Consider the following 23,087-nt stretch of genomic DNA (forward strand, 5'->3'; position numbering starts at 1 on the left):
TTGCTTGAGGAAATTAATTGCAATTTGGTTCACAGCATTTCTGCTTCCAGTGATACCACTGGCAAGCTGCTATGACTGCTGTGGGAACAAGATCCTGTTCATCCCCTTACCTAGTAGAACATACAGCTTGAAGTGGAGCTAACCTGTGAGACCAAACATTCAGCTGTCTTCAAAAACCGCAACGTCATGTTATCAAGCCATGCCTGTATTCAGCAGTGGGATTGCCATCCGACAACATGCCCAGGCAGACTTGAGCACACCAGAATCGTGTCCACGATTGCATGACAACCACACCCAGGTTTCGGGTGTTTACCTGCAAGAGGCACGGGGGTCTCAAGGGTTGTCAGTGCAAACCACAAGTTCACCCTTTGCAATGCTGCAGAGATCCACACCTTCATACATTTCAGCCCAAACTGCCACGCTCTGAGCCCTCTTCAAGAAAGAGGAGGCACAAGATAGCACATGCTTGCACCAGGGAAGAGGACAGTTCCCACCTCTCTGTTGAAGCATCAGGCTTTGAGCAGCTCTTTGGCCAGGCACTTTTTCAAGTAACACAAGATACTAGAGATATATGACGTCCTCATAGAAGGTGGTCTAGATAATACACATTTACTGAGGTTACCCATGGAAGCTTGGTTTGACAGTGCTGTAAATCTGGGTTAAGCATTCAAAGCAATCATAGTAAAACCATAATGTTATGATAATGTTAGGTTAGATACTAAAAATCTTAAGAGGAAAAACAGGTGTTTTCCATGAAGCAGCAGGTCTGATCACAGTTGTGCATAGGAGGTAGGGGATGTCCTTTCACCAAATCCCCTGTGTCCCCAGTCTTAAACTGAAGTATCCAGTTCTTCTATTATGGGTTGTAAGGCATAAAGTCACAAAAAAGAAGGGTCTGAGTGCAATGTCTAATGTCACTTCTTGATGAGAGACCTGGACAGGTTGATACAGTGCTGATTTATATCCCAGATAGATTAAATATACAGGGACAAGAATAACCTATGATCATTCCTGTATTTTTTACATCATCTGTTTTCTGAAAAGTGTTGAGCGGACCTCATGCATTTGTACACAGGAAGAGGAATATCTAGACTTTATTGTGATGGGAGTGAATTGGTTATCCTTTTAATATTCATTAATGAAGTCTTATTGTACTAACTGCCGCCACAGATTATATTCTGTCTGCTTTGAAAGAGACTGAAAATGGAGGTTTTGGGTGATTGATATATTATTATTGTTCTCATTCAATTATGGTATATAACTGCTTGTAAGCAAGAAGTTATGATAACGTTAGCAAAGGAGGAAAAAAGCAAATAATTTTTATCTTTACTTAGCCAGCAAAGACAATATTGTGGAAAAACTGAACACTTTTCACAGTTTCATATCATCTGACAGAGTGTGGTATTGATTTCCTTTAAATTTATAACTCAGTTCTGTGCATCTATGATTATATGCAATAAGGCAACAAATAGTCATTACTCCTTTCCCTTTCCAAAAAAAAAAAAAAAAAAAAGTGTGAATCCTCTGAATTTTGCACAACACTTGGTCTTTCCTTTCCCAGAGCAGAGTAATCAGAGAAAGAGAGAGAGACAGCCTGTATTGACTGTCAACCAGGTCTTTATTTCCCACTGTTCTTATTCCAGCTAATACCAGCCGCTTTGGTAACAAGCAGAGGAATGGTCATTTCCTCCCCTGTTCTCATTTAAGAAGCTAGTGAAATCACCAAACCACCTTATGGCGATATTTTTGATACAGTTGGATGTGGAATAAGGAAATCAAATTGAAAAGCATAGAAAGCTTTGAAAAAAATTATCATGTGGAAGAAAGGGAGATGGTTTTGAATTTCTGTCATACAGAAGAACAAGGATTATTGCTTTAGAGAGGATTTGCTGGGCTGTGAATTGTGTGAAAGATGTTGAATTAAAATCTGGCTGCGCAACAAAAGGGATGTACTGGCGGAATCTGCGCAGCCCAGTCGTTCCTGTTTGAGTATCATTCTTCTGCATTCTAAAGCACAAAAGCTGAATTTGGCTGAGATGCAACTGTGAGAAAAAGACTTAGTATCTTGAATGATCTTGCTGTGTGAAGCCCTGAATCCCAGTAACAAGTCATGGATCTAGAGAGTTTTTTGAGGACTGTGAGTTTGGGCATAGTCAAAATATTCTTCTGAGGCTTATGGCTTCTCCTTACATAGTACATATGAAGAGTTAGAGGTCATGAATAGTGACACGGTATATGCAAAAATATACTGGCACAGATAACCACTTTACAGTAGATCTCTATGAGTGAAAACTGATTTTTTTACAGGTTTTATTGTCTTTCTCTCTTTGTCATCCCACTTACCAACTCCTGAGCCATGAATAGTTGCACATCTGGCAATTTTATACTATATGGAAAGTTAACTAGTAGTAATTCCAGTGAAATTTTTTATGGTAATGTGCAGCAAAGTTTCTCTATGCTACTGATCAATGGAATTCAGTCATTTTCCAAATCAAAGGACTTATAACTTACTGGCAAGGAGTTTGGAGAAAGTCATGTCACATATTTCAAAACAGAGGGAAGTTGCCAGCATTCTTTGTTTAGTGGATATCCTTTCACGTCCAGATTCAGAAGGCATAATTTTCTCCTCAGGATACAAGTAAAATGAATGCCTCTCTTATTTTTCCTCAGACATTACAGGGATTTTGCATTTATAGTAGTGTCTGCTCAGAAACGACACAGATGTGCAAGATATCTTCCACTGGAGGAGATGCAGGAAGATCTCCTGTGCACAGCTCCTGTTCCTGCATTCCCCTTGTTCACATCCCCTTGCCAGCTCCCGTGTCCAGTAATACTGAAAATATGGAATGATTTTTAGAGTGAACTAATTACCCTCCTTTAGTTCTCCTCTTTTCTTCAATTCTTCCAGCTACTGTTTGGCATAAGTGATATTTCAGAGCTAGAAACTAACTGAAAGAGTGAAATATTACATACAACCTTCATCAAGAAGTATATCAATGCTTGCTGTAGTATAAAACTTTATTTCACACAGCACCTACAGTAGCTTACAAGTGAATTTCAGTTGATAGCATGGGTGCCTTCAGTCTTAAGATCCCAAATGATAGGGTCTCATCTGGTTTCTTACAGTATTAATATTCTGATATTAATGAACTTTTAATTAGGAATAAAATTGAGACATCATTATGGATAGATGTACCCATGCAGACTCAAGCATTCTTTTTTATTGTTATTTTTTTAATTAGGCCATTTGAAAGTGCTCTGGCAAGAGAAAGATATTTTAGCATTAATTTTATTTAGGACAAGTATGTTATTCTCAGAGTGTATTATTACAGATGGTATAAACCGTGCTCTCCTTTAAAAACTTCTAGGCATATGTGCATTTTTGTGCATGCTAGTATGCATGAACATAGACCTGGTTGAAAATTATCCATTGGAACTGTTTCTTGATAGAATATTATGATTTTAACAAAACAAAATGGTTGTAGAAAATGTCTTAAGGGAAAAAAAATAATTTACTAGAGTTGTACTGTACAACTATAGAGTGAGTTAAAAGCTATACTGTAAGCTAAATTTCCATATTTGATCTGAAGTCTGTAGATCTAAACCAGGAAAAAAAACTACTGCAAATGTGATGCAAGCGTAGTTTAGGTTTACTACTCGACGTGTAGCGGGAAGTATAGCAGTGCTATGAAGAACTGTTGCGGGTCTCCCAGGAGACAGTTAGTAGGTGAGATTGTAACAGGTGTGAAAGAAACTGGACAATGCGGCAGTTACGGTGGTTGTAGCTTTGCACCAGCTCATTGCCGTCAGGACCAAGTGTCTCCTGCCAGGTGTCAGTCTCTGGAAATCACATGTAGATCAGGAACAACTGCAGGACTGAGCACCACCCACTGCGAGTGTGATAGGTCAATTTCTCTAGGAAGCAGTAGGAGTACGTAGACACAGATTGCCTTCCCATGGAAAAGAAAGAAAGACAAAAAATTGTTTCTGGCCTGTCTTTAAAACTGTACACAATTACCTTTGTAACTAGGGCTAGCATGATAAGGTAAATGAGTAAACCCAATATGGAAAGCTGTGCTTTTTAATCCCTTCTTTTGTGATTAACCACAAAAATAGGTGTGCTTGGGATATTATGAAAGTATTATTTGTCTTTTGCTAATAATTAAAGGGAATATTTACCAAACATACACTAATTCAAGTAGCAGAGGCACTACCTGGTACAAAAAGTCCCTTCATCACATCTGACACTGACTTAATAAAGTGCAGATTTTTAGAAAATCCCTCTTACTTCCCAAGAAATGTATAAATACCAAGTCACAAAAGTCATGAGGCAACCCATTGCCAGGGTTTGGAAAGCTCTTGGAAAGTTGCTAGTGATACCCTAGCAAATGTGAGTACAGATTTCAAGCAAACGGGTGACAGTAAATGCTCAGAAGAACGGGTTTCAAGTATAAAAAGAATAGTTTGGCTGTGAAGCGTACAAGAGTTAGCACGTTTCTGACTGCTTCACTTGGGAGCTAACCATGGCACTGCTCTGACACCAGGAGCTCTGCAATGGGCCAGGCTCAAATCAAGGGCTGGATTATGACTGTGCCCCAGCTGAAAACAGCTGACTGCAAAATTTCAAGTATTTTGTGTGTTCCACATTTTGTCTCTTTTTCTTCATCTTTCTCTCAGTATGGTGGCTTGGTTCAGATCATGATAACATCAGTAGATATCTGGAGTAACTTTCATGATGTATGGGTATGACTAACACAGACTTTAGTAGTTGTGTCTTGTTCACCTGTCAACATCAGGTCTTATTTCTGAATGTCCTACCTTGACCCTTCTGCAGGCTGATTTTGAATCTAAGTGTATTTTAAGAATGCCTTTAGCAAACAGGAAATCCCAAAGGCAGTTCACTATTTTCTTTTTCTCTCAAGTGTATACATTATGTTCAACTCTATTTTAATTCAAAGTGCAGTAGCTTTGTATAGCTGTCTGTAGGGTATTTTCCTTATCTGAGCCATTAAGTGGCTACGGTTGGCTCCAACACGCAATTTCTTCCTGCATGACCTATTAGTGTTGACCAATGAGCTGAAATATATCCCTTCTTTCCTTTGTGCCACCCCCAAGTGCTAGACATAAGTTTCTACTAGGATAGCCACTCTGAATTCGACAGCATTGTATCAAAAGAAGGCCTTCTAACAAGGACTAAGAAATGTGTTTAGAATAAACACATTTATTGTGTTTATTTTTTGTGCTTACTTTTATTGCACCAAATGTAATGCTGTAGCTCCTGTACTATCTCTCCAGACTCTGACTACTCCTATAGTCTACAAAGAGCAGCATCAGATAGCTCAGCAGCTTGCTTCCATGCCACGCTCTGAAAGCCTTGCATATGACAATATGAAGACACTCCCCAGCGAATATGCCCCTTGTTTTGACTGATAGGGTTTTGGTGCTAGACAGAACAGCTGCAAACATGCTTATCGAGGTGGAACAATCATGCTTGAACATACTTGCCCTCAAAAGTCTGCTACTGGCACAAATTTAAAGCAGCTCCCTCTTTTTTTCCAGTAGCTTTCCACCACCAAGATCTTCACTCATTGAAGCTGAGGAGCAGCTGGTTGTTAGAGTTAAAACTTCAGAGGGAATTCAGTCCCTGTTTTTCAGTGTAGGAGATACTGTCCAGGCAACAGGGGTGTCCTCTTTACTGCCATACCCAGACAGTTTTAGAAGAAAGACCATTTCTTTCAAGATGAAGAAAGATAATCTTTTCATGTAGAACTGCTGTTGACAAAAGCTTCCCTTCCTTCTCTTTAATCAATGCAGTTAGCCTTCCTACTGATTTAGTTTTGAGTTAATCTATTCAGACTGTATTAATTAGTGCAGATATGAAAAGCAAGTATAGTATTTAACACTTTCACATCCTCTTGTTCAATGTCCTGTTCATGGCAGCAGAGCTTTCTAAGGTTCACCTGCCTAGATACGCTGTGAAACACAAGGTGCTCTTTGAAACATGAATCCTAACTTGCAAGAGATTTTTACTCTTATGACTGCTGCATTCCCCAAGAGCAACGACTTTAGCTCTTTCCTTGTTGTCACACAGTATTCCTTCCTGTACTAGAATAACTTTACATTTCTTCCCCTGTGATAAGTCATTCTAAGTATTTGGAACATTGAAGTCTTGCAAGAACCATCAGTGAAACAGAGCTTGATGGATTTTTGCTTAGTATCAATTAAGGTTAAAGCAACTTAATAAAAATGTAGACTCATTTAACATCACATGCATAATTTTTTAAGTCACACATCACTCAGCAGACTACCATGCAGAGATACTTAATGCCAAGTCTATGGAGTTTAGCTACAACAGTTGGGTGCTCTTTCAATACTAAGCAGCCTCAACAAAATGTAGAAGCTACACTGTTTTCAGAGACATAAGTCTATCTTTCTCCATTATTTCATTATCACATTTAGGTGCATCAACATATCTATAGTCATGGTAATTGTGCTATTCTTGTCTTTGCCACTGAATATTTACCTCTTAGTGACATCACTTTTCACAAGTAAAATATGGATACTATTTGCTAGAGATGAGTGAACAACTTGGCAGAAGCAATTCTGAAGAACTGTACCTTTCAAAAATTTGCTTCTGCATTCAGAAGGAATAGATGGCAGAAAAGATGTGCTGTTCATAGTAGTTCATTAATTTATTCAACTAAGAATTCTTTGTCAAAAACTCTTTCTATGCAAATATTTGCAATTTTTATGAGGCAGTTAATTGTGTGGATATGATAGTAGTATTAGCTTCCCTGAATGGATGACTTATATCATTAACCTATGCAAAAAACTCCGAATTTTACTTTACCTCCAAGCCTCTTTTACACTCTTCATATAATTGTTCATATAGGCTTTTTGTAAACCTCTTCCCCTTCAATTTACCAACAATGTCAGTGGGAATGTCATTTTGTCTACAATTCTGGCAAATATCTCCACTTTCTTTTCCTGTTATTTATGCATTAAATGTCTCCTGTGAGATAATCCTTAAGGTTTATTGCCTTTTCCTTCAAATTTCTTCCTAAGATTCACTTTGCCTGTGACAACTGAAATAAATTTGTAAATCAATCTTAAAAACATTGTTAGAAACAGAAGGTGTACTGGTGGCTTCATTTCTTTGCTTAATTTTAGCCAATCTGGATTTCTAAGCCTTGTACAAGTAATTTGTATAAACATATGAATTATCATTGTGATTTTATTACCTTCTGTTGTTTGGCACACTTGCTTCTTTCGCTTTGATTCGAAAAAGAATCTAAGCATTTGGGGTAAAATCTACACCCACTCGTCTAGTTTTAAAACAGCTGGTACAAAGATTTTAACCAGTCTTACAATAATAGTAGTGGATAAGCTGTTCAAAATGTTACATGGTTGTTATTTTGGTGGGGTTTTTTCCATTTCAGTATCATGTCTGTTATTATGGGATGGCGGTCTGTGTGTCAGTCTTAGGCATATAACCGGGGTACTGTTGGAAACAAGTATTGTTTCTTCTGAAAACAAAGGCAACTTGACTGTAGTTTCTGAGTTGGTGTTAGCCCATGAAGCTCTTCCTGATGACTTAGTGGTAGAGAATGATCCCAGGACTGCAGAATAATTGAATCAAAACTTTGCAATTCAATGAATTGGCAGACTGGTAGTTATTGTTGCTGCTGCTGCTGTTATTCAAGGTTTCTTCCAATCTACTAAATATTGGAATGCAGATAGACAGCTACTTAATATTTTGCTGTTTATTTAAAAGCTGAGATGTTTAAGAGATCAATGAAGGGAGGGAGAACAAAAGCTCTGCATAAGCAAAAAAAAGGTTTGATTAAAGAGGCAGGGAAGTTAGTACACCATAGTTCACTTGAGATGCTTGGTTTTAAAGAAAAATCCTCCTTTGGAGAACATATAGGCAAGCTTGACTTGGCCTGTGATAGAACTTGGGATCCATACACTAAGCTTAGATAATTTGCTGGCACACGACCTGGTGAGGCAAAGCTTTTGCTACACATTGGTTTTTACATTAAAAGAGCATATGGCAGGAATGTCAAGATTGCACAGTCTAGTCAGAAAATGCCACAGTCAGGATTTCATTCATCCTCCTTGTGGCATTGTGTGTCACTGTAAGAACATTCCTAAATGTCTATTATTTTCATATTTCTTTTTGACTGTCCCTAAAACCATGTGAGTTTGTCATCTTATCAGCCTGTGTCACATTCATCTCCTGAGCAAAACTTCCCACCATTGCTACCTTGGTGCAGACCAGCAGCAAGGACTCCTCACCCTCCCTGCCCTTACCTGGTCTGGTCTAGCATCACAGGAGAAGGCAGGAAAGCTGTATCAGCTGGTCTTCCAAAATAATTGTGATAGGTAGTTGAGAAATAAGGTTGTGAGTAAAAACCTTCCCAAACCACACTGAGCTGTGTAAAAGCTTGCACCACATGGGTAAAATCTGCAGTAGTTTTAGCTGCTCATATTCAGTCTACTGAGCACATGAGCAAAGGTGTTTTGTTGCAAAGGTTTGAGCAAAGGTTTTGGCTTACTGCTTGCTGAATTCAGTGTGACAGATGCTGACAGAAATGGCAAAGACAGGGCTCTTCATACTCCTTAGTACCTGTTCCTCGCTCCAAAATATAGGAATGCTAGATTTCAGCAAGCAAGAAGAGAAAGAAACAGTCTTATACAGGAAGAACAATTTACCTCCCCTAAGTACGGGCTCATAAAAAATCCTTCTGGATGCTTTATGCCTCGAACAATGTGAAGGACAGGACAGATACAGTTTAAAACTCCTTTAAAACAGGGACTTCACCTGGTTCTCAGAATTAGCTGGTGGTGTTTAGGTTCATAATCAGTACAAGTCAGATGCCTGTCATACAAAATTTCATCCTAGAAAGTTTATTTAATACAGTTACGGTTTTGAAAAGGGAATCTTAGAAGAGAAAGTATAAGGTTACCTCAACATCAGGCAAAATTGTTATCTCTGATATGATCCACTGGATTTTTTAACTCTCTGAAAGGCTGGGAGAAGGTTAGGGAAAGGTGGAATCAAACCTACCAAGTCAGAGCACCAAACATGCAGCTAATGTCAGAAACAGATCTTATGACTCTCACCTTTTCTGGCTAAGGCCTAGTACTGGAGCATCGGATCAGACAAGGAAAGGAGCCTAGTCAAATGCGCTCTAGCTTTTAGCTATAAAGGCTTCAAAATAAGTCTGAGGGAGAAGTGATACAATATCTAGCACATTTGCATGGCTTGTCACATTCCTAACTATGATATACAGAATTGCACAGCATTCTGAGGGAGCATTGGGTTGCTTTTTAATTTATTATTATAGTTCTTCAGTTTAGAAGCTATGGGGTACTGCTAGATACATATTCTTGTAAAGCATTTATAGGTAGATTCAAAGTTGCAGAACTTTGTGCAAAATCATTTGCATTTCAAAGCAGTAAAGATGACTGGTTTACATGAGATCACACAGAGCTATTAACTAGTAACTTTAATGAGCTTTCTTAATTGCATATCTGAACTTTGACTAAGGTCCTATGTTGAAAAAGACTATCGGCCAACAGTAACTTGACTCGACTTTGGACTTCAGAAATAGAGCCAGAGAAAAACAAAAAGGAGGTAGTTAGTTAATTTTTATTTTTTAATAAGGAATTCCTTGATATATTTAATTTCCCAGAGTGTATCAAAGTGTGATAAATACCCCAGAAATTTTGGGAAAACATTTTTACATGTTCTCATTCACGTTCAAGCATATAAAAACTGCCAGCTCATAATTATTTCTTATTTTATTAAATTTTTTGTGCTAGTAAGCTATAATTTTAGAGAAGTATTCCACAGTGTAAGGCATAGTACAATCACAGAGCGAAAAGTTGATATTTTTAGCTTATGTGTATGTATATATGTATACTTGCATGCAAGCACTTTACTTTCTTGTATATATCACAGTGAAGAAACGTTGTACAGAGTGATACAAAGAAGGATAATGAGGTAATCGTGTAGATGTTTAGAGGGAATTACTATACTGGCAAATGGTAAAGTACGTAGCGCTGGTTGTTTAAGTAGGAATGAAAGATGTCATGTTGAACAGTGACACTGATAGTTCAGTATGGTGCCAGTGAGGCTGACAATTAATTAACATCCAACAGGTCTAAAGAAATGAAGAAATGTGGGGAATTAATGGTATAATTTCATTCAGATTTTTAAACAGTAATGTTGTTAAATGGATGCATAATAATAAGCAATGTTGATCATAATAACACAAAGTATATTTTAGGGATAAAGATGCCTCCTCTCAAAATGTTCTCATACTGAAGGCCCAAAGGATGCCCTGCTAGTGATGTTACCGGACATGTCCTGAAAATACCACTTCATGTTTGCTAAATCCAAACTGGACCATACGCAATAGCTGATCAAAGTTCACTGTAGGCTTCTCCCAACATTCACCTTGTCCTGCAAAGAGTCAGAAATCTTTAAGTTGCCCATATTTCTTTTGCTAGAGCTTTTTAGCTTTTGTTCATTATTTGTACAATGAAGTAAGGTTACATTTTTTGCATAATGAAGATAAAGTCATTTTTGCACAAAGCAGTTCAAAGCTAACAATGTAGTCAGAGATGTCAGGTTAGCAAGAAGAATAGTAGTATCATCTGGGTCAATGTAAATTGAAATAATTCATTTAATTTATGTTTTCTTCTAATCTGCACTTATTGATCCAAGTAATCTTTGCTTTTCTGACTTGTGATTTAATATAATTTATTATTTTTCCTTATTGATTTGTATTTTACTCCAGCTTAAATCTCAGTTGTGAATGTTGCTTGTCTGCAAGTACATACACACACATGCGCACACCCTTATAGATAAATGCATATCTGTCGTCTTCTGTGCACAAGTGCTCTTGCAGAAGACAACTGTTAATGGTTGAAGTGCTTTATTAACACTACCTTTCTTTATTCTAGCCACAGTATATAATCCTTTTATCATCTTTTATATTGTCCATCTTCTATTTCATAGTCCTCAAAAGTTTTAGTTACCAGGTGGCTTGGATAGCTGCAAAAAGCATTTCATATTTTTGCTGTCTAAAACAAACACTCCAGGGGTACTTGTCTTTCACTGAACCTGTTTACTTTGTGCTTTATACATTAGGTGAATAAGGTAGGAAATTAATTCCCTGCTTGCTAGAAGTATCTGTATGAAAGTGCTAACCTCACAGACTGAGCTCAGAAAGTAATGATCAGAGCACCCAAAAGCCACTTTGATCTGGATTCATTGCAAACACCTAATTCACAGACCCCTATAGATTTCCAGTTTTAACTTAGTGCCTAATGAAGTGAAGTTTATCTCTGAAAACCTTTGTCACAGCTGGACATAACTAGCAATAGTTATTTTCAAGACTACAACTTAAGAGGGAAACTAAATGAATCTTAGCAGGTTGCTCTTCTAGGGCAAAGTTGAAATGTGCTTTTATAGGTAGTATGTTAAAGAATAGTCTTCACCCAGATCCCCAAACTACATCACAAAACCAGCATGCAATATGCCTCGTACTATTAGTCTCTGCATAGAGGTATCAGAGTGGAAGGAAGAAGCCACATCAGTCAAGAGTGAGATTCTTCCATAGAGTTATGAGAGGAGTAATATGTGTACCATTCATTTATGGTCAAAGACAGCAATTTATATGCAGCTCCAAGAGAATTTGTTCTTCACCCAATTAAATTTTTAACAGTCAAAGCACAACAGCTGTTTGTTACTGAGTCCAGTTACAATGATGCTAATGCCTACAATCCAAACCACACAGTTTCTGTTGCGGATTGTTAATGGTACCATAAGATCAGTAGATCCAAGTATCTGCTCTTTTTCTTGCATGTTGAATCCTCATCCTTCTAATCATCCACAGTCTGAAAGGGCATCTCAGGCAGGATGATTTGGTGAGTTATCACATCCCGAGTTGTTTGCCAGGCAAGTATGCTGTTCTTGCAGCAGAATTACTGGTGGGAGTTTCTCCTTAATCAGTCTGGGTTTACTCAATATTATTTTTATGATGCAATAACTGATTGCATCATAAGTTTAGTTATACCATATTTGTTTAAATCTGTGAATCCTTCTCTGTGTACAGGTGGATTTCTTTTATGATGCAATCCACATGACTGCACACAGATGAACAAAACTTGACTCTAATTAAAATTGAAAACTTCTTAAGCACTAGCCAAATGATTCTCAAAGCCAAAAGATGCAGGTCAGGCAGTGAATGCCCAGCCATTGGGTAATTTTGTTATTATGGGTAGGACCAGCTGGGCAACAGGCATCTGTCCAGACCTGAGATGAAGTGACAGGCGGGAGTTATGTAAATTTTACAAGTATAACTAAAATTAAGCCCAAATTAAGCAATGTGGAAAAGGCCTCACAAGGCCTGAGGCACCTTGTAAGGTTTATTTATGTTATAAAGCCCGACTCCCAGTACTACCACTTGGCCTCATCAAGTTGCCGGTATCGCAGGAGTTAAGGCACTTCCATAGTCCTTGCTCGCCATATGCCTTACTCTGCAAGTGTCTCAGACACAGCTTCCTTTGATGAGCACCTACATTATTCTTTTTTTCTTTTTTTTTTCTTTCAAAATGGGTTATTGAGTGTCAGCATTTAGTAGCTACCCTTGGAAAAGTCCCTTGCCTTTGGTGAGTAAACTTGTAAAGTACAGCCTTTGGAGAAGGGTAGTTAATTTAATAGAGGTTATCTTGTCTTCTACTATCCTCAGTTCTAACCTGAAGGTAGGAATGAATAAATCTCTCACTAACTGTGATTTCCATGGAATCTGTTGTGCTTCTTTGGACATTGTGCTGCTTAAACACAGCCAGCTCATCTTATCTTGTTTTTCTCTCCCTCAGAGCTAGTTTACATGCCTTGGAAGTACAAGGTTGTATTCTGTAAATCTTTCTCAGGTCTTTGGTTCTAAAATTAACATAAAGTCTCTCTGTGCAGTAAAAGCAAGAATCAATTTGTCCTTAATACAAATTCTAATCAGAGATGCACCAGTTCTTCCTTCCTCATCTGAGCCATTGTGTATGTGTATGTGCAAACAAGATCCATCTATTTATAGCTGTAATGTATGCAATAAATGTTAAAAGCAATCTCTTCATTGTCAAGGAGCTCCTTTTCTTGACGATAATACATCATTAGTGTTTTCCTTAAAACACTGATGTGAATAGGAAAGGCAAAAGCCTAGCTTCATATCACCTCTACAGAGGTCCAATGCTATAAAGTCATCGCAAACATGATTAGCAGACTGTATGGTGTTTATCTCTGCGTTAGTCATAGTACTTTCTTGAGGAGACCCACTAAGAATGAGAAAAGAATAAAACCTAACCTCCTTTACTGTTTGCAGTAGGAAAGCTGTTTCATGTCCTCTGATGTCTGGAAGGGAAATGCCGGATCAAAAGACCCTTTGACAAGCCCAATGATAGTGAAGGAAAATCTGCTTTTTTGTTGCTCTTGCCATTAACAATAGGTTTTATTTTGTTTCATATGAAACCACATGTGCCTGCTTTGAAATGATACTGTAAAATTGGCAGAGATCTCCTTTTGCTGCAGACTTAACTTCTCCCTTTTCCTATCCTCATCCCCACAGGCCTGTGACAGAGGGTTAGACCCAATCAGTGGAGTCATGCATCACACAGCTGTATCACGCTGGCAGCCATTCCTGGGTCTGGCTATGCTGCTAATTTTCATGAGCCCCACCACAGGCTGCCCAGCCCGCTGTGAATGCTCAGCACAGAACAAGTCCGTCAGCTGTCACCGAAGGCGTCTGATGGCCATCCCAGAGGGCATTCCCATTGAGACCAAAATCTTGGATCTCAGCAAGAACCGACTGAAGAACGTCAACCCTGAGGAATTCACATCATACCCTTTGCTGGAGGAGATCGACCTCAGTGACAATGTAGTCGCCAATGTGGAGCCTGGAGCCTTTAACAATCTCTTCAACTTGCGCTCCCTAAGGCTGAAAGGAAACCGTCTGAAGCTGGTCCCCCTTGGGGTGTTCACTGGGTTGTCAAACTTAACAAAGCTCGATATAAGTGAAAACAAGATTGTCATTTTGCTGGACTACATGTTCCAAGATCTGCATAACCTAAAATCCCTGGAGGTTGGGGACAATGATTTGGTTTATATATCACACAGGGCCTTTAGCGGACTGCTTAGCCTGGAGCAGCTCACCCTGGAGAGATGCAACCTCACAGCTGTACCAACAGAAGCTCTTTCTCACCTCCACAACCTCATCAGTCTGCGTCTGAAACATCTCATCATTAACGGTTTGCCTGCATATGCCTTTAAAAGACTGTTTCGTCTGAAAGATCTAGAGATAGACTCCTGGCCCCTCCTGGACATGCTCCCTGCCAACAGTCTGTATGGTCTCAACCTTACTTCCCTCTCCATCACCAACACCAACCTGTCTGCAGTACCTTATTCTGCTTTTAAACATCTGGTTTACCTGACCAATCTAAACCTCTCTCACAACCCTATCAGCACCATTGAAGCAGGCATGCTTTCAGATTTAGTGCGTCTCCAGGAATTCCACATGGTGGGGGCCCAGCTACGTACCATTGAACCACACGCTTTCCAAGGGCTCCGATTCTTACGCGTACTTAATGTGTCCCAAAACCTGCTAGAAACCCTAGAAGAGAATGTGTTCCATTCCTCCAAAAGCCTTGAGGTCCTCTGCATTAACAACAATCCTCTGTCCTGTGACTGCCGTCTGCTTTGGATTTTACAGAGGCAACCCACTTTGCAGTTTGGAGGCCAGCCGCCAATGTGTGCTGGCCCAGACAGTGTCAAAGAGAGATCATTTAAAGACTTTCACAGTACAGCTCTTTCCTTTTATTTCACCTGTAAGAAGCCCAAGATACAAGACAAGAAGTTGCAATACCTGGTAGTGGAGGAAGGGCAGACGGTGCAGTTGATGTGCAATGCTGACGGGGATCCGCAGCCTACCATATCCTGGGTTACCCCACGCCGGAGGCTGATCACAACTAAATCAAATGGAAGAGCCACTGTGCTGGGAGATGGCACCCTGGAGATCCGATTTGCTCAAGACCAGGACACTGGCATCTATGTTTGTATTGCAAGTAACGCAGCTGGGAACGACACATATTCGGCCTCCCTTACGGTAAAGGGATTTACTTCTGACCGTTTCCTTTACGCCAACAGAACCCCGATGTATATGACAGACTCCAACGACACAAGTTCCAATGGAACTAATGTGAACACGTTCTCTCTGGACCTTAAGACAATCTTGGTGTCCACAGCTATGGGCTGTTTCACATTCCTTGGAGTGGTTTTATTTTGTTTCCTCCTTCTTTTTGTGTGGAGCCGAGGGAAAGGCAAACACAAAACCAGCATTGACCTTGAATATGTCCCTCGCAAAAACAATGGTGCTGTGGTTGAAGGGGAGGTTGCTGGACCACGAAGGTTCAATATGAAAATGATTTGATGGTATTCTGCTAGCAGTGCTTTTTCTGTGGCATTAAAACCAATTAAACCAGCCTGGCACGTGGAATTGCTAGGCAAAAACAGCTTAATGCAGCTGTCACTGTATCAAAAAGTTACATGAAAATGGAAAGACTATTTGTGGTTATACAGCAGAGCCTCCAAACCTTGAGGCAGATATGTCAGGGCCTTTCATAGAACTGGTAAATTGTACTAACTGTTTGCGTTGCAAATATTGGCATTCTGGGGATATCAGCAATGAACCGCTGGCTCATGCTCATGGACAATTGTTCAACATTTTCTACCACTACAAAAAGAAAAAGAAAAAAAGCCTACAGTGTAGGATTTACATACTTAAAGAAAAAGACACATTTGTCTAAAACGTACTCTACAGTGAAATTTGTATCTATAGATCTCATTTGGTAAAACCTTGCATCATCCCTTCTAGTTGGTTCAACACCACAAAAAATTGGTAGGTTTTTTTTTTTTAATCTACATCAATACTGTGTACATTTTAAAGCAATACAAATGAGAGGTTATGCTTTTAGATATCCACCAATACTGACCCAAGTGTGATGTCACCTTCCTTTTAACTACCATCTAACCCAAATTAGACTCTTGTAGTTACCAATTAGAAATAACATAAGATATTTTTCTCCTCATGCAGAAGGCCAGAGATGAATAGTTGAGAGCAAAAATGCTCAGCTCTGTTGATCTTCTCTTCATATAAATATAAGGCACGTGCCTAGTTTTGATACAGAATGGAATATTTTTTATATCTGTGATATCACACTGGACCAGTTTACTGTAACATAGCCCTGGATCTCACCCAGGGAAGGCAACCCACTAGACATTGCTGGCATAGAGGAGTTGAGTTCTACCTTGAAGAGAGCGAGCTGGTTTTGTTAGCCCTGATTTTAATTTCAAAACTACTGTTGAAATGTTAATATGTACTGGGCAAGAAGAAAGAACGTGATACATTCTACATACTCCTTGGGAAATATGGTCATCTTACTATTTATACAAGTGTGAATTAAAACATGCAAACGCTCTGCTTCTAGGAATGAACTCTTCTCCAATGCCAAGTAAACTATGGTTGTCCATGCATAATATGGGGATTATAATACTAAAATAATGTTTAAAACATGATAGCCTCAAAAAGGCTAACATACTGCCAGATATAATGAACCTCTAGCCACTGTCATTCTCATCTTGTATATTTGTAGATAACACATAAAGGCAAAGCTAATTTCCAAGAACAGATTACTTAGCTATTCTGGATGCCATTTTAATAACTATGTGGTTATATTTCTTTCAGGGGCAGTATCTTAGAGCAAGAGGGGCAAGTTTTTTCCAGGTTTTAGGAAGCTTTTTTAACAGAGAGAAGACAGAAGTGTAACGTTAGTTCAGGACAAGTAAACTTTTTTTTATTTATGCCTCTAAACAAATTCTCAAACGGCTCAGAACTGAAACTTTATTCTTTATCGTTGATACCACTGTTCTAATTTTGAAATTATCAGCAATGGGAAGATACTCACAATTTTCCAGCAGTTATGAGCCATAGGTTTGTTGCTAAGTGGTTGATAATAGATACAATTTATAAATGATTGGCATAACCTGGAGTAAGGATAATAATGACTATGTAAGTTTTTAGCTAAAATGAATATAAAAATATGATAAGACCGAACATTGAGATTAATGTGATTTAAGACTCTGTGTCCAATCGTAAAATAAGATTTCAGCACTTTGAAACCAAAGTCAGGCTGACCTACAATGGGATGCAGGTGCTTCTAAAATTAGTATCCACAACCTTTGGCAGAGATTTTCTAAGCAGGATAAAAATCTCCCACTCCTATCAAGGGAAATGTGCCAAAAGTTGTAAAATCCAGCTGCATTCCCTAGGTGTTCCCCTAACATAGCTGTAGAACCCAAGGCTAGGCAGTTTTTGAGAATCTCTTTTCTTAGTGGTTGATCTTTGGTTGCATCATTGCTCCATTTTAGGTCACCAAACTGAGGGGCATGCAAGGATTGTGAGAATTTTCTTCACTTTAGTTGGTTTTAAGTTTAGAGTTGGGTTTTCTTGCTTCTTTTTTTATGCTCTGAACTAGATAGTTGGAGATTTATGGAGATGCTTGAGAGTAAACCTCTTTGTTCTATGACAGTTTGTAGAACATGAATAAAATGGAATAACCCCTGACTAAATTCTAACACCAGGGAAATTATTTTTGCTGATATAATAACCACCGCACTGAAGTCCAAAACTCTACTGTACCTTAATGCGGGCAGTTAAAGAAACAAATGGGGATAAAAAAAAAAAGTGTTTCTGAACTGCCCATTGAAGACATTTGCATGTGCCTTTCCCTTGTAATTGTCATTTTTTCAACTAGTAATCTATTGCCCCTGCAGTCATTTCATGTTAAATGTTAAAATCAATGTTGGAAGCAAAAATTCTCCTAAATTCTAGACAGTTGCAAATGATTGCTTCATATTAAATGACACAATAAAAAAAAAAATCTCAAAAACCCTAGAAAAATGTGCTTTTAGGATTAATTATGAATTGCTGAATTCCCCTATCCCCTTAGAATGACTCTAAAAAGTGATTGCATTTTTAGTGCACTGCAAGGATTTCTGAGCAGTAATGTGCTTAGTTACCTATGTGAAATGTGTGCTGGTGATGAAAATCACTGCTTGCTCTTGCTGAGCACCATCTTGCAGAGCTGTCAGTGTTGTGTGTATCGCTTTGAGTTCAGTCAGTATTCAGTTTTGAAGAATCAGTGTTTGCTCCCTGCCTCTGGCAATGTTCTACTTTTTGCAGCCTAGTTATTTCATTGTGGACTTGGCAAGGCATATGGCATCTCTTAGCAGAAGTGAGGACAGCAAGACTCAGAGACAAGTTTTTATCTTGCTCCACAGTCTTATGTATTTGTATGTATTCGTGGGACACACACTCACTGTGGCTGTTTTGAGTGAATAAGGAATACAGTGTCAGGGTCAGACCTAGATAAGTATCTTTTTAGCAATTCTTTTAAGAACAGAGTGGCTGCCTCTTGAAGGAGTCCCTTCTCCTCTCTGCTAGAGACCAAGGAGGCACCACAGTTTATCTTACAGCAGGGGAGAAAAAGGACTAGGCTCTGAGGAGGCATCTGACCCACATGGCTCTCCTCTTATATGTTCAGAAACAGGTGGACAGTGCATACCTGCCACTAAAAGAGCGAATTAAGGTTTTTCCCCTACCTCTGACTTTTATACTGCCTGCCCCCCATGCTGGCAGTCAATACAACAAGATCCTGAGGCATAACAATAGTTCTGCAGAAAAGGAGAAAACTGAAAATGTCAACAACAGCAGAGGAACTTGACAAAGCAGGTACCACAGTATCCTTGTCAATAATCCTCTAAGAGCAGTGCTGAGCCTCCCACAAATACGGTTTGAAATCCACTTCCACAGACCAGTACTCCTCTTTCATAATGGATGGATGTACAAGTGCTGACTTCCCACAATTGAGTTAAAGAGGACACTGCAGCAATGTATTAAGAAAAGAGTTTGCAATGATATAAGGACAGATTAAGACTAAGTGGCACCCACAGTTTAAGATTAAGCAGTGCCTCACCTCAGACTTATTTCTACATTTTTAACTGGGTTTTTTTTTCCCTTCTTCCTTTCTTATTAACTTGGCAGCATTCTTCTCAGAAATGGTTCGTCCACAACATCACCTCAGTTGGATTCAGACTAGGAGACTGCTTTTACCCTCTGTTCCCCAGTCCTTCACCATTCACACATGCTCCCAGTGGCAACAGGGTCAACAGCCCCATATACAACTGGAATCAGCCAGGAGACTCTGAGACCCTAGAAAACTGTTGATGCAAGCTGATGTCACTAGATTGGGGTTGTTTGTAGTTGGTGTTTGGGGGTTTTTTTTAATTAATTTGATGTCATTGTCACACTGTCATTCAAGGTTTCTTTTATTGACAAGAATGGCAGCTATCTTTTTTCCTTATTTCTTGCATCATGGTATTGCATCACCTATGATGGTAAAAATTATACCACCATAAAGAAAATTAAGAAAAAAAGCCACATTACACTCTCAACACCACAAATTGTAGTTGAAGGATAAGACACAGTAAGAAATAAGCACTAGTATTTAACAGAAAGTCTTATGTAAACCTTGTGATAGAAGAAAAAACTGGTGTGGAGGAACTTTGGAATGTAGGCCATGTTGCAACTGAACCACATCAAAGATAAGTAGAAATAGATTCCTACACCATGCTCAGATATCTGGTTTAGAAATTAGACTTTTCTGGAAAAAACTTCAGTATGTGTGAATGCCAGAAGCCCATGTTTAACTTATAAAAAGTCAAAGCATTGGCTGAAAGTCCAGAAGAAAAATCAGCTTCTGGCTGCCCAAGGACAACAGCAGTGTCTAGCAAAGACAGCCAAGAAACTGCAGTCATATAGTTATTTTGCCTCATTTGCTACTGCATTCCATGAAAAAAGGGTCCATTAGCCATCAATAAAATGGGCCATCCTTACTCATTTTTCTTCAGAGAGGGCAACATTTGTGTCAGTAAGCCACAGTCTGTTCCACCTCCATCCCCAGCAATGAAACATCCATCAAGAAGCAAGGAAGGGGAAGCTTATTCTAGCCAGTTTGCTAATTATCTTTTTTCTCCTGAATGATCCTAGTGTACCTGGGGTTAGCATGATGACTGCGCTGTCCATTCCCATCCTCTCAGCTCACAATGTGGCTTGATGTGGAGTAGCAGGGAAAGAAGCACATAGTCAACTCTCCTTCCTCCCTGAACTGTAACTCTGGTCTTTTCAAATAAAAGAACCAGCACAGCTGCAGTATCTTAGAAATCACAGTCTGCTGCAGCTAATCTGTAGTTTTGCCATAAGACAACACGTGGGAAAACACTGGATACATACTTTCTGGCCTTGTTTTCAGTACCCTAGGTGATTGCTCTTTGTGCTAAAAAGAACTAGGAAAGAAGAACTAAGAAAATTTTCATCCAGTAATTTAAAAGTTAATTGTGCCTGGAGGAGTTAGAGGGACATCTTTGGAAAAGGCAAAGAGCCTGATTGCTGGAGAATCACTGAAACAATGAATGACGCTTTTAAAGTTAGATAAGCAATTTGGATGCCCTATTCCTATCACCTGTAATAAGAATTACAAACTCAGTTTCCCTTTGCAGCCTCGAAGAATCACAGCCAGTTGGTTCCATGATACAGACTCCCTTTGTCTGTCTCCTAGCTCTGCCCTCTTTCATTCTCAGTTTCAAATAACTGTGATGCCAAATGAAGATCTCTGGATTTTTTTTTAATTTCACTGCATTTTCACATGGCTTTTGGAATCTAGATGTCAAAGCAGGATCTTAAACCCTCTTCAAGCCAAAAATAAAAAAGGAAGAAGAAGAGAAGAAGCTTGAATAAACCTCCTCCTGAAAATTAAATAAACCAATTTCTGTGTGGTTCTTGTTACTGAGATAGCTGCATGCCAAAAGTAATCTGCAGGTTGAATGAGTCTGAGTTTTTTATTTTGGTTTGGTTTGGGGTTTTTTTACTAGAAGCAGGTGGTTGGATATAAGGCCAGCTGGAAATAAAAATCTATATTTATATCTGCAGCAGTATAAGGAAAGAGCTGGCATAGTCAAGAAAATGTTCCATGTTATTTCACCTTAAATTTAAAGATACTTTATCCTTCATATTCAAATAGCTCATAGAAGAGTACAAAAGAGCAGACTTTCCCCTCATAATTTGATTATTCAAACTGGTACCGAAATTGTCATGAAGTAGAAGTGTTGAAGCAAGAGACTGAAAACAGATTTTCCACTCTAGTCAGGCAATATAAATTAGGAGAAATCCCCTTGACACCATTCTGTTATTCCTTGGTTACACTAGAAATTTGATAATGGAATCTAAGTTTTTTGCTTTCTACTAAGGGGACTATAAGCAGAAAATAAGCAGAACTTATGTTTTAATTATTTCTCACCTTGCAGCATACATTCTGTTCTGGATTGCTTTAATATTTAGCACTGCTAACTGAGCTGGAGAATATGAAAACGTAGATTATGGGAAGAAAAGAAAAAAAGGCAAAAGAAAAAGAAAACCTGTAACCTTAAAGAAGTCTGCCTATTTCTTTGTGGTATTTGCAAGACAACAACATTATCTCCTCACACATAAACCAAGAGCAATGGGTTGAAATTTCAAGGCAGCTGTGAAGATGGAAGTCAACTTGTACACATACTAATAATTTTGATCTTTCAGAAAACAAAATATTATTGCTTCTTAAAGAATTCATTTATGCCATTTTGATACCTAAAAGCAAATGACACTTTGGCTTCATTACCCTGGACACTCTATAAGTAGGAAGTAAATGACAACCCTTATCTGGTGAGCTTACAGCCATATAGTAGGAAGTTGGCTTCTGGGCAAGTACATGTGATAGCAAGTCTCTCATAGTTTGGGGAGGGAATGCCATAGTGCATATATATTAAAATACTGTCACACTTACTGAAATCTATTTGAAGCACATGTATTTCATATGTATATGTTTGTGTGTGCAAAAAAAGAGTTATATTTGTTTTGTTCCTTTCTTACTTCAAGTATTAAATGTATATTGTTTTTAAAAGGTGACAAGGTAAACCGGAAAAAATGTGTTGTAATTTATTTTAATATATATGATCATGGATATGGATGGCAAATTAGACAGCCTTGCTGTTATGATCCGTGAAGCACATGACAAGTCGGGTTTGTCCATAAGTTTGCTTCATGTTTGAGCAAAATATGCTAACATAATGGGGAAAAAGGGGGGGGGGGGGGGAAGTGCTTTGTTTGTTAAGACAGTTGTCCTGAATGTCATTTTAAAAGTTACTTTAGGGCTTATGTCATGATGTGTATCATACAAAATGAAACCCAAATAAATAATTTCATGGAGTGGCAAAATTTACTGAGAAAAGTGAAGAAAATTTACATTGCTTCCCGTAATGTAGCTGATCACTTTTTTTTCCAAGGGGTAGTGGAAGAAACTAAGATGAGAAAAATGCAGTTTTCTCAGCACCAGACTTGAGGTCCTTAAATGCCAAGTCTTCACAACAGGTTATTTATTCAGACCCACCACTCTTGAATTGAGAATATAAAGCCTTACAGTCAGAAAGAGAAGACTCTAGCAGGTATTTTTCATTTACTTACTTTCACTCCTCCTTCATTGCATCAGACACAGAGGAAAACCTAGGTCATATTCAGATGTGTTTTGGGATTTATTCTCCATACAAAGTACCAGTCAGCCTGTTCCCTCACTTTCACTTGCACAGTGTGTACAGGCAATTGATGGGGATGCCAATCAGGCTAACGTTGGAAGAAAAAAGCCTGCAACATACCAGCACCATAGAGAGCACGCCAGAAAGATAGATTTCACCAGCTGTGCGTCACTTGGAAGGCAACCAGTACTGAGAATCTGCATCTGAAATATGGTTTCTGAGGACATCACCAGTGTTCAAACTCCACTGTAACTGCACCAGAAAAATTAGGTGGTGGAAAGTAGATTCTGTTGAGCTCGAAAGCTATTCCAAACCCCTGAGGCTTTCCATGACTCATCAAATCTAG

At 38.8% G+C, this 23,087-nt stretch overlaps 1 protein-coding gene across 3 annotated transcripts in view; it reads left to right on the top strand.

The window, feature by feature from the left end:
* Positions 1-22,262, top strand: part of LINGO2 (leucine rich repeat and Ig domain containing 2) — a 547,511-nt gene extending 525,249 nt beyond the window's left edge. For all 3 annotated transcript variants that reach the window (XM_054809318.1, XM_054809319.1, XM_054809320.1), the window contains one exon: positions 13,635-22,262. In XM_054809318.1, the coding sequence (XP_054665293.1) occupies positions 13,671-15,491 (1,821 nt within the window). In that variant the 5' untranslated portion in view covers positions 13,635-13,670 and the 3' untranslated portion in view covers positions 15,492-22,262. The remainder of the gene's footprint in view (positions 1-13,634) is intronic.
* The last annotated feature ends 825 nt before the right edge of the window (positions 22,263-23,087 follow it).

This window comes from Grus americana, chromosome Z (assembly GCF_028858705.1).
Source record: "Grus americana isolate bGruAme1 chromosome Z, bGruAme1.mat, whole genome shotgun sequence".
Taxonomy (NCBI): Eukaryota; Metazoa; Chordata; class Aves; order Gruiformes; family Gruidae; genus Grus; species Grus americana.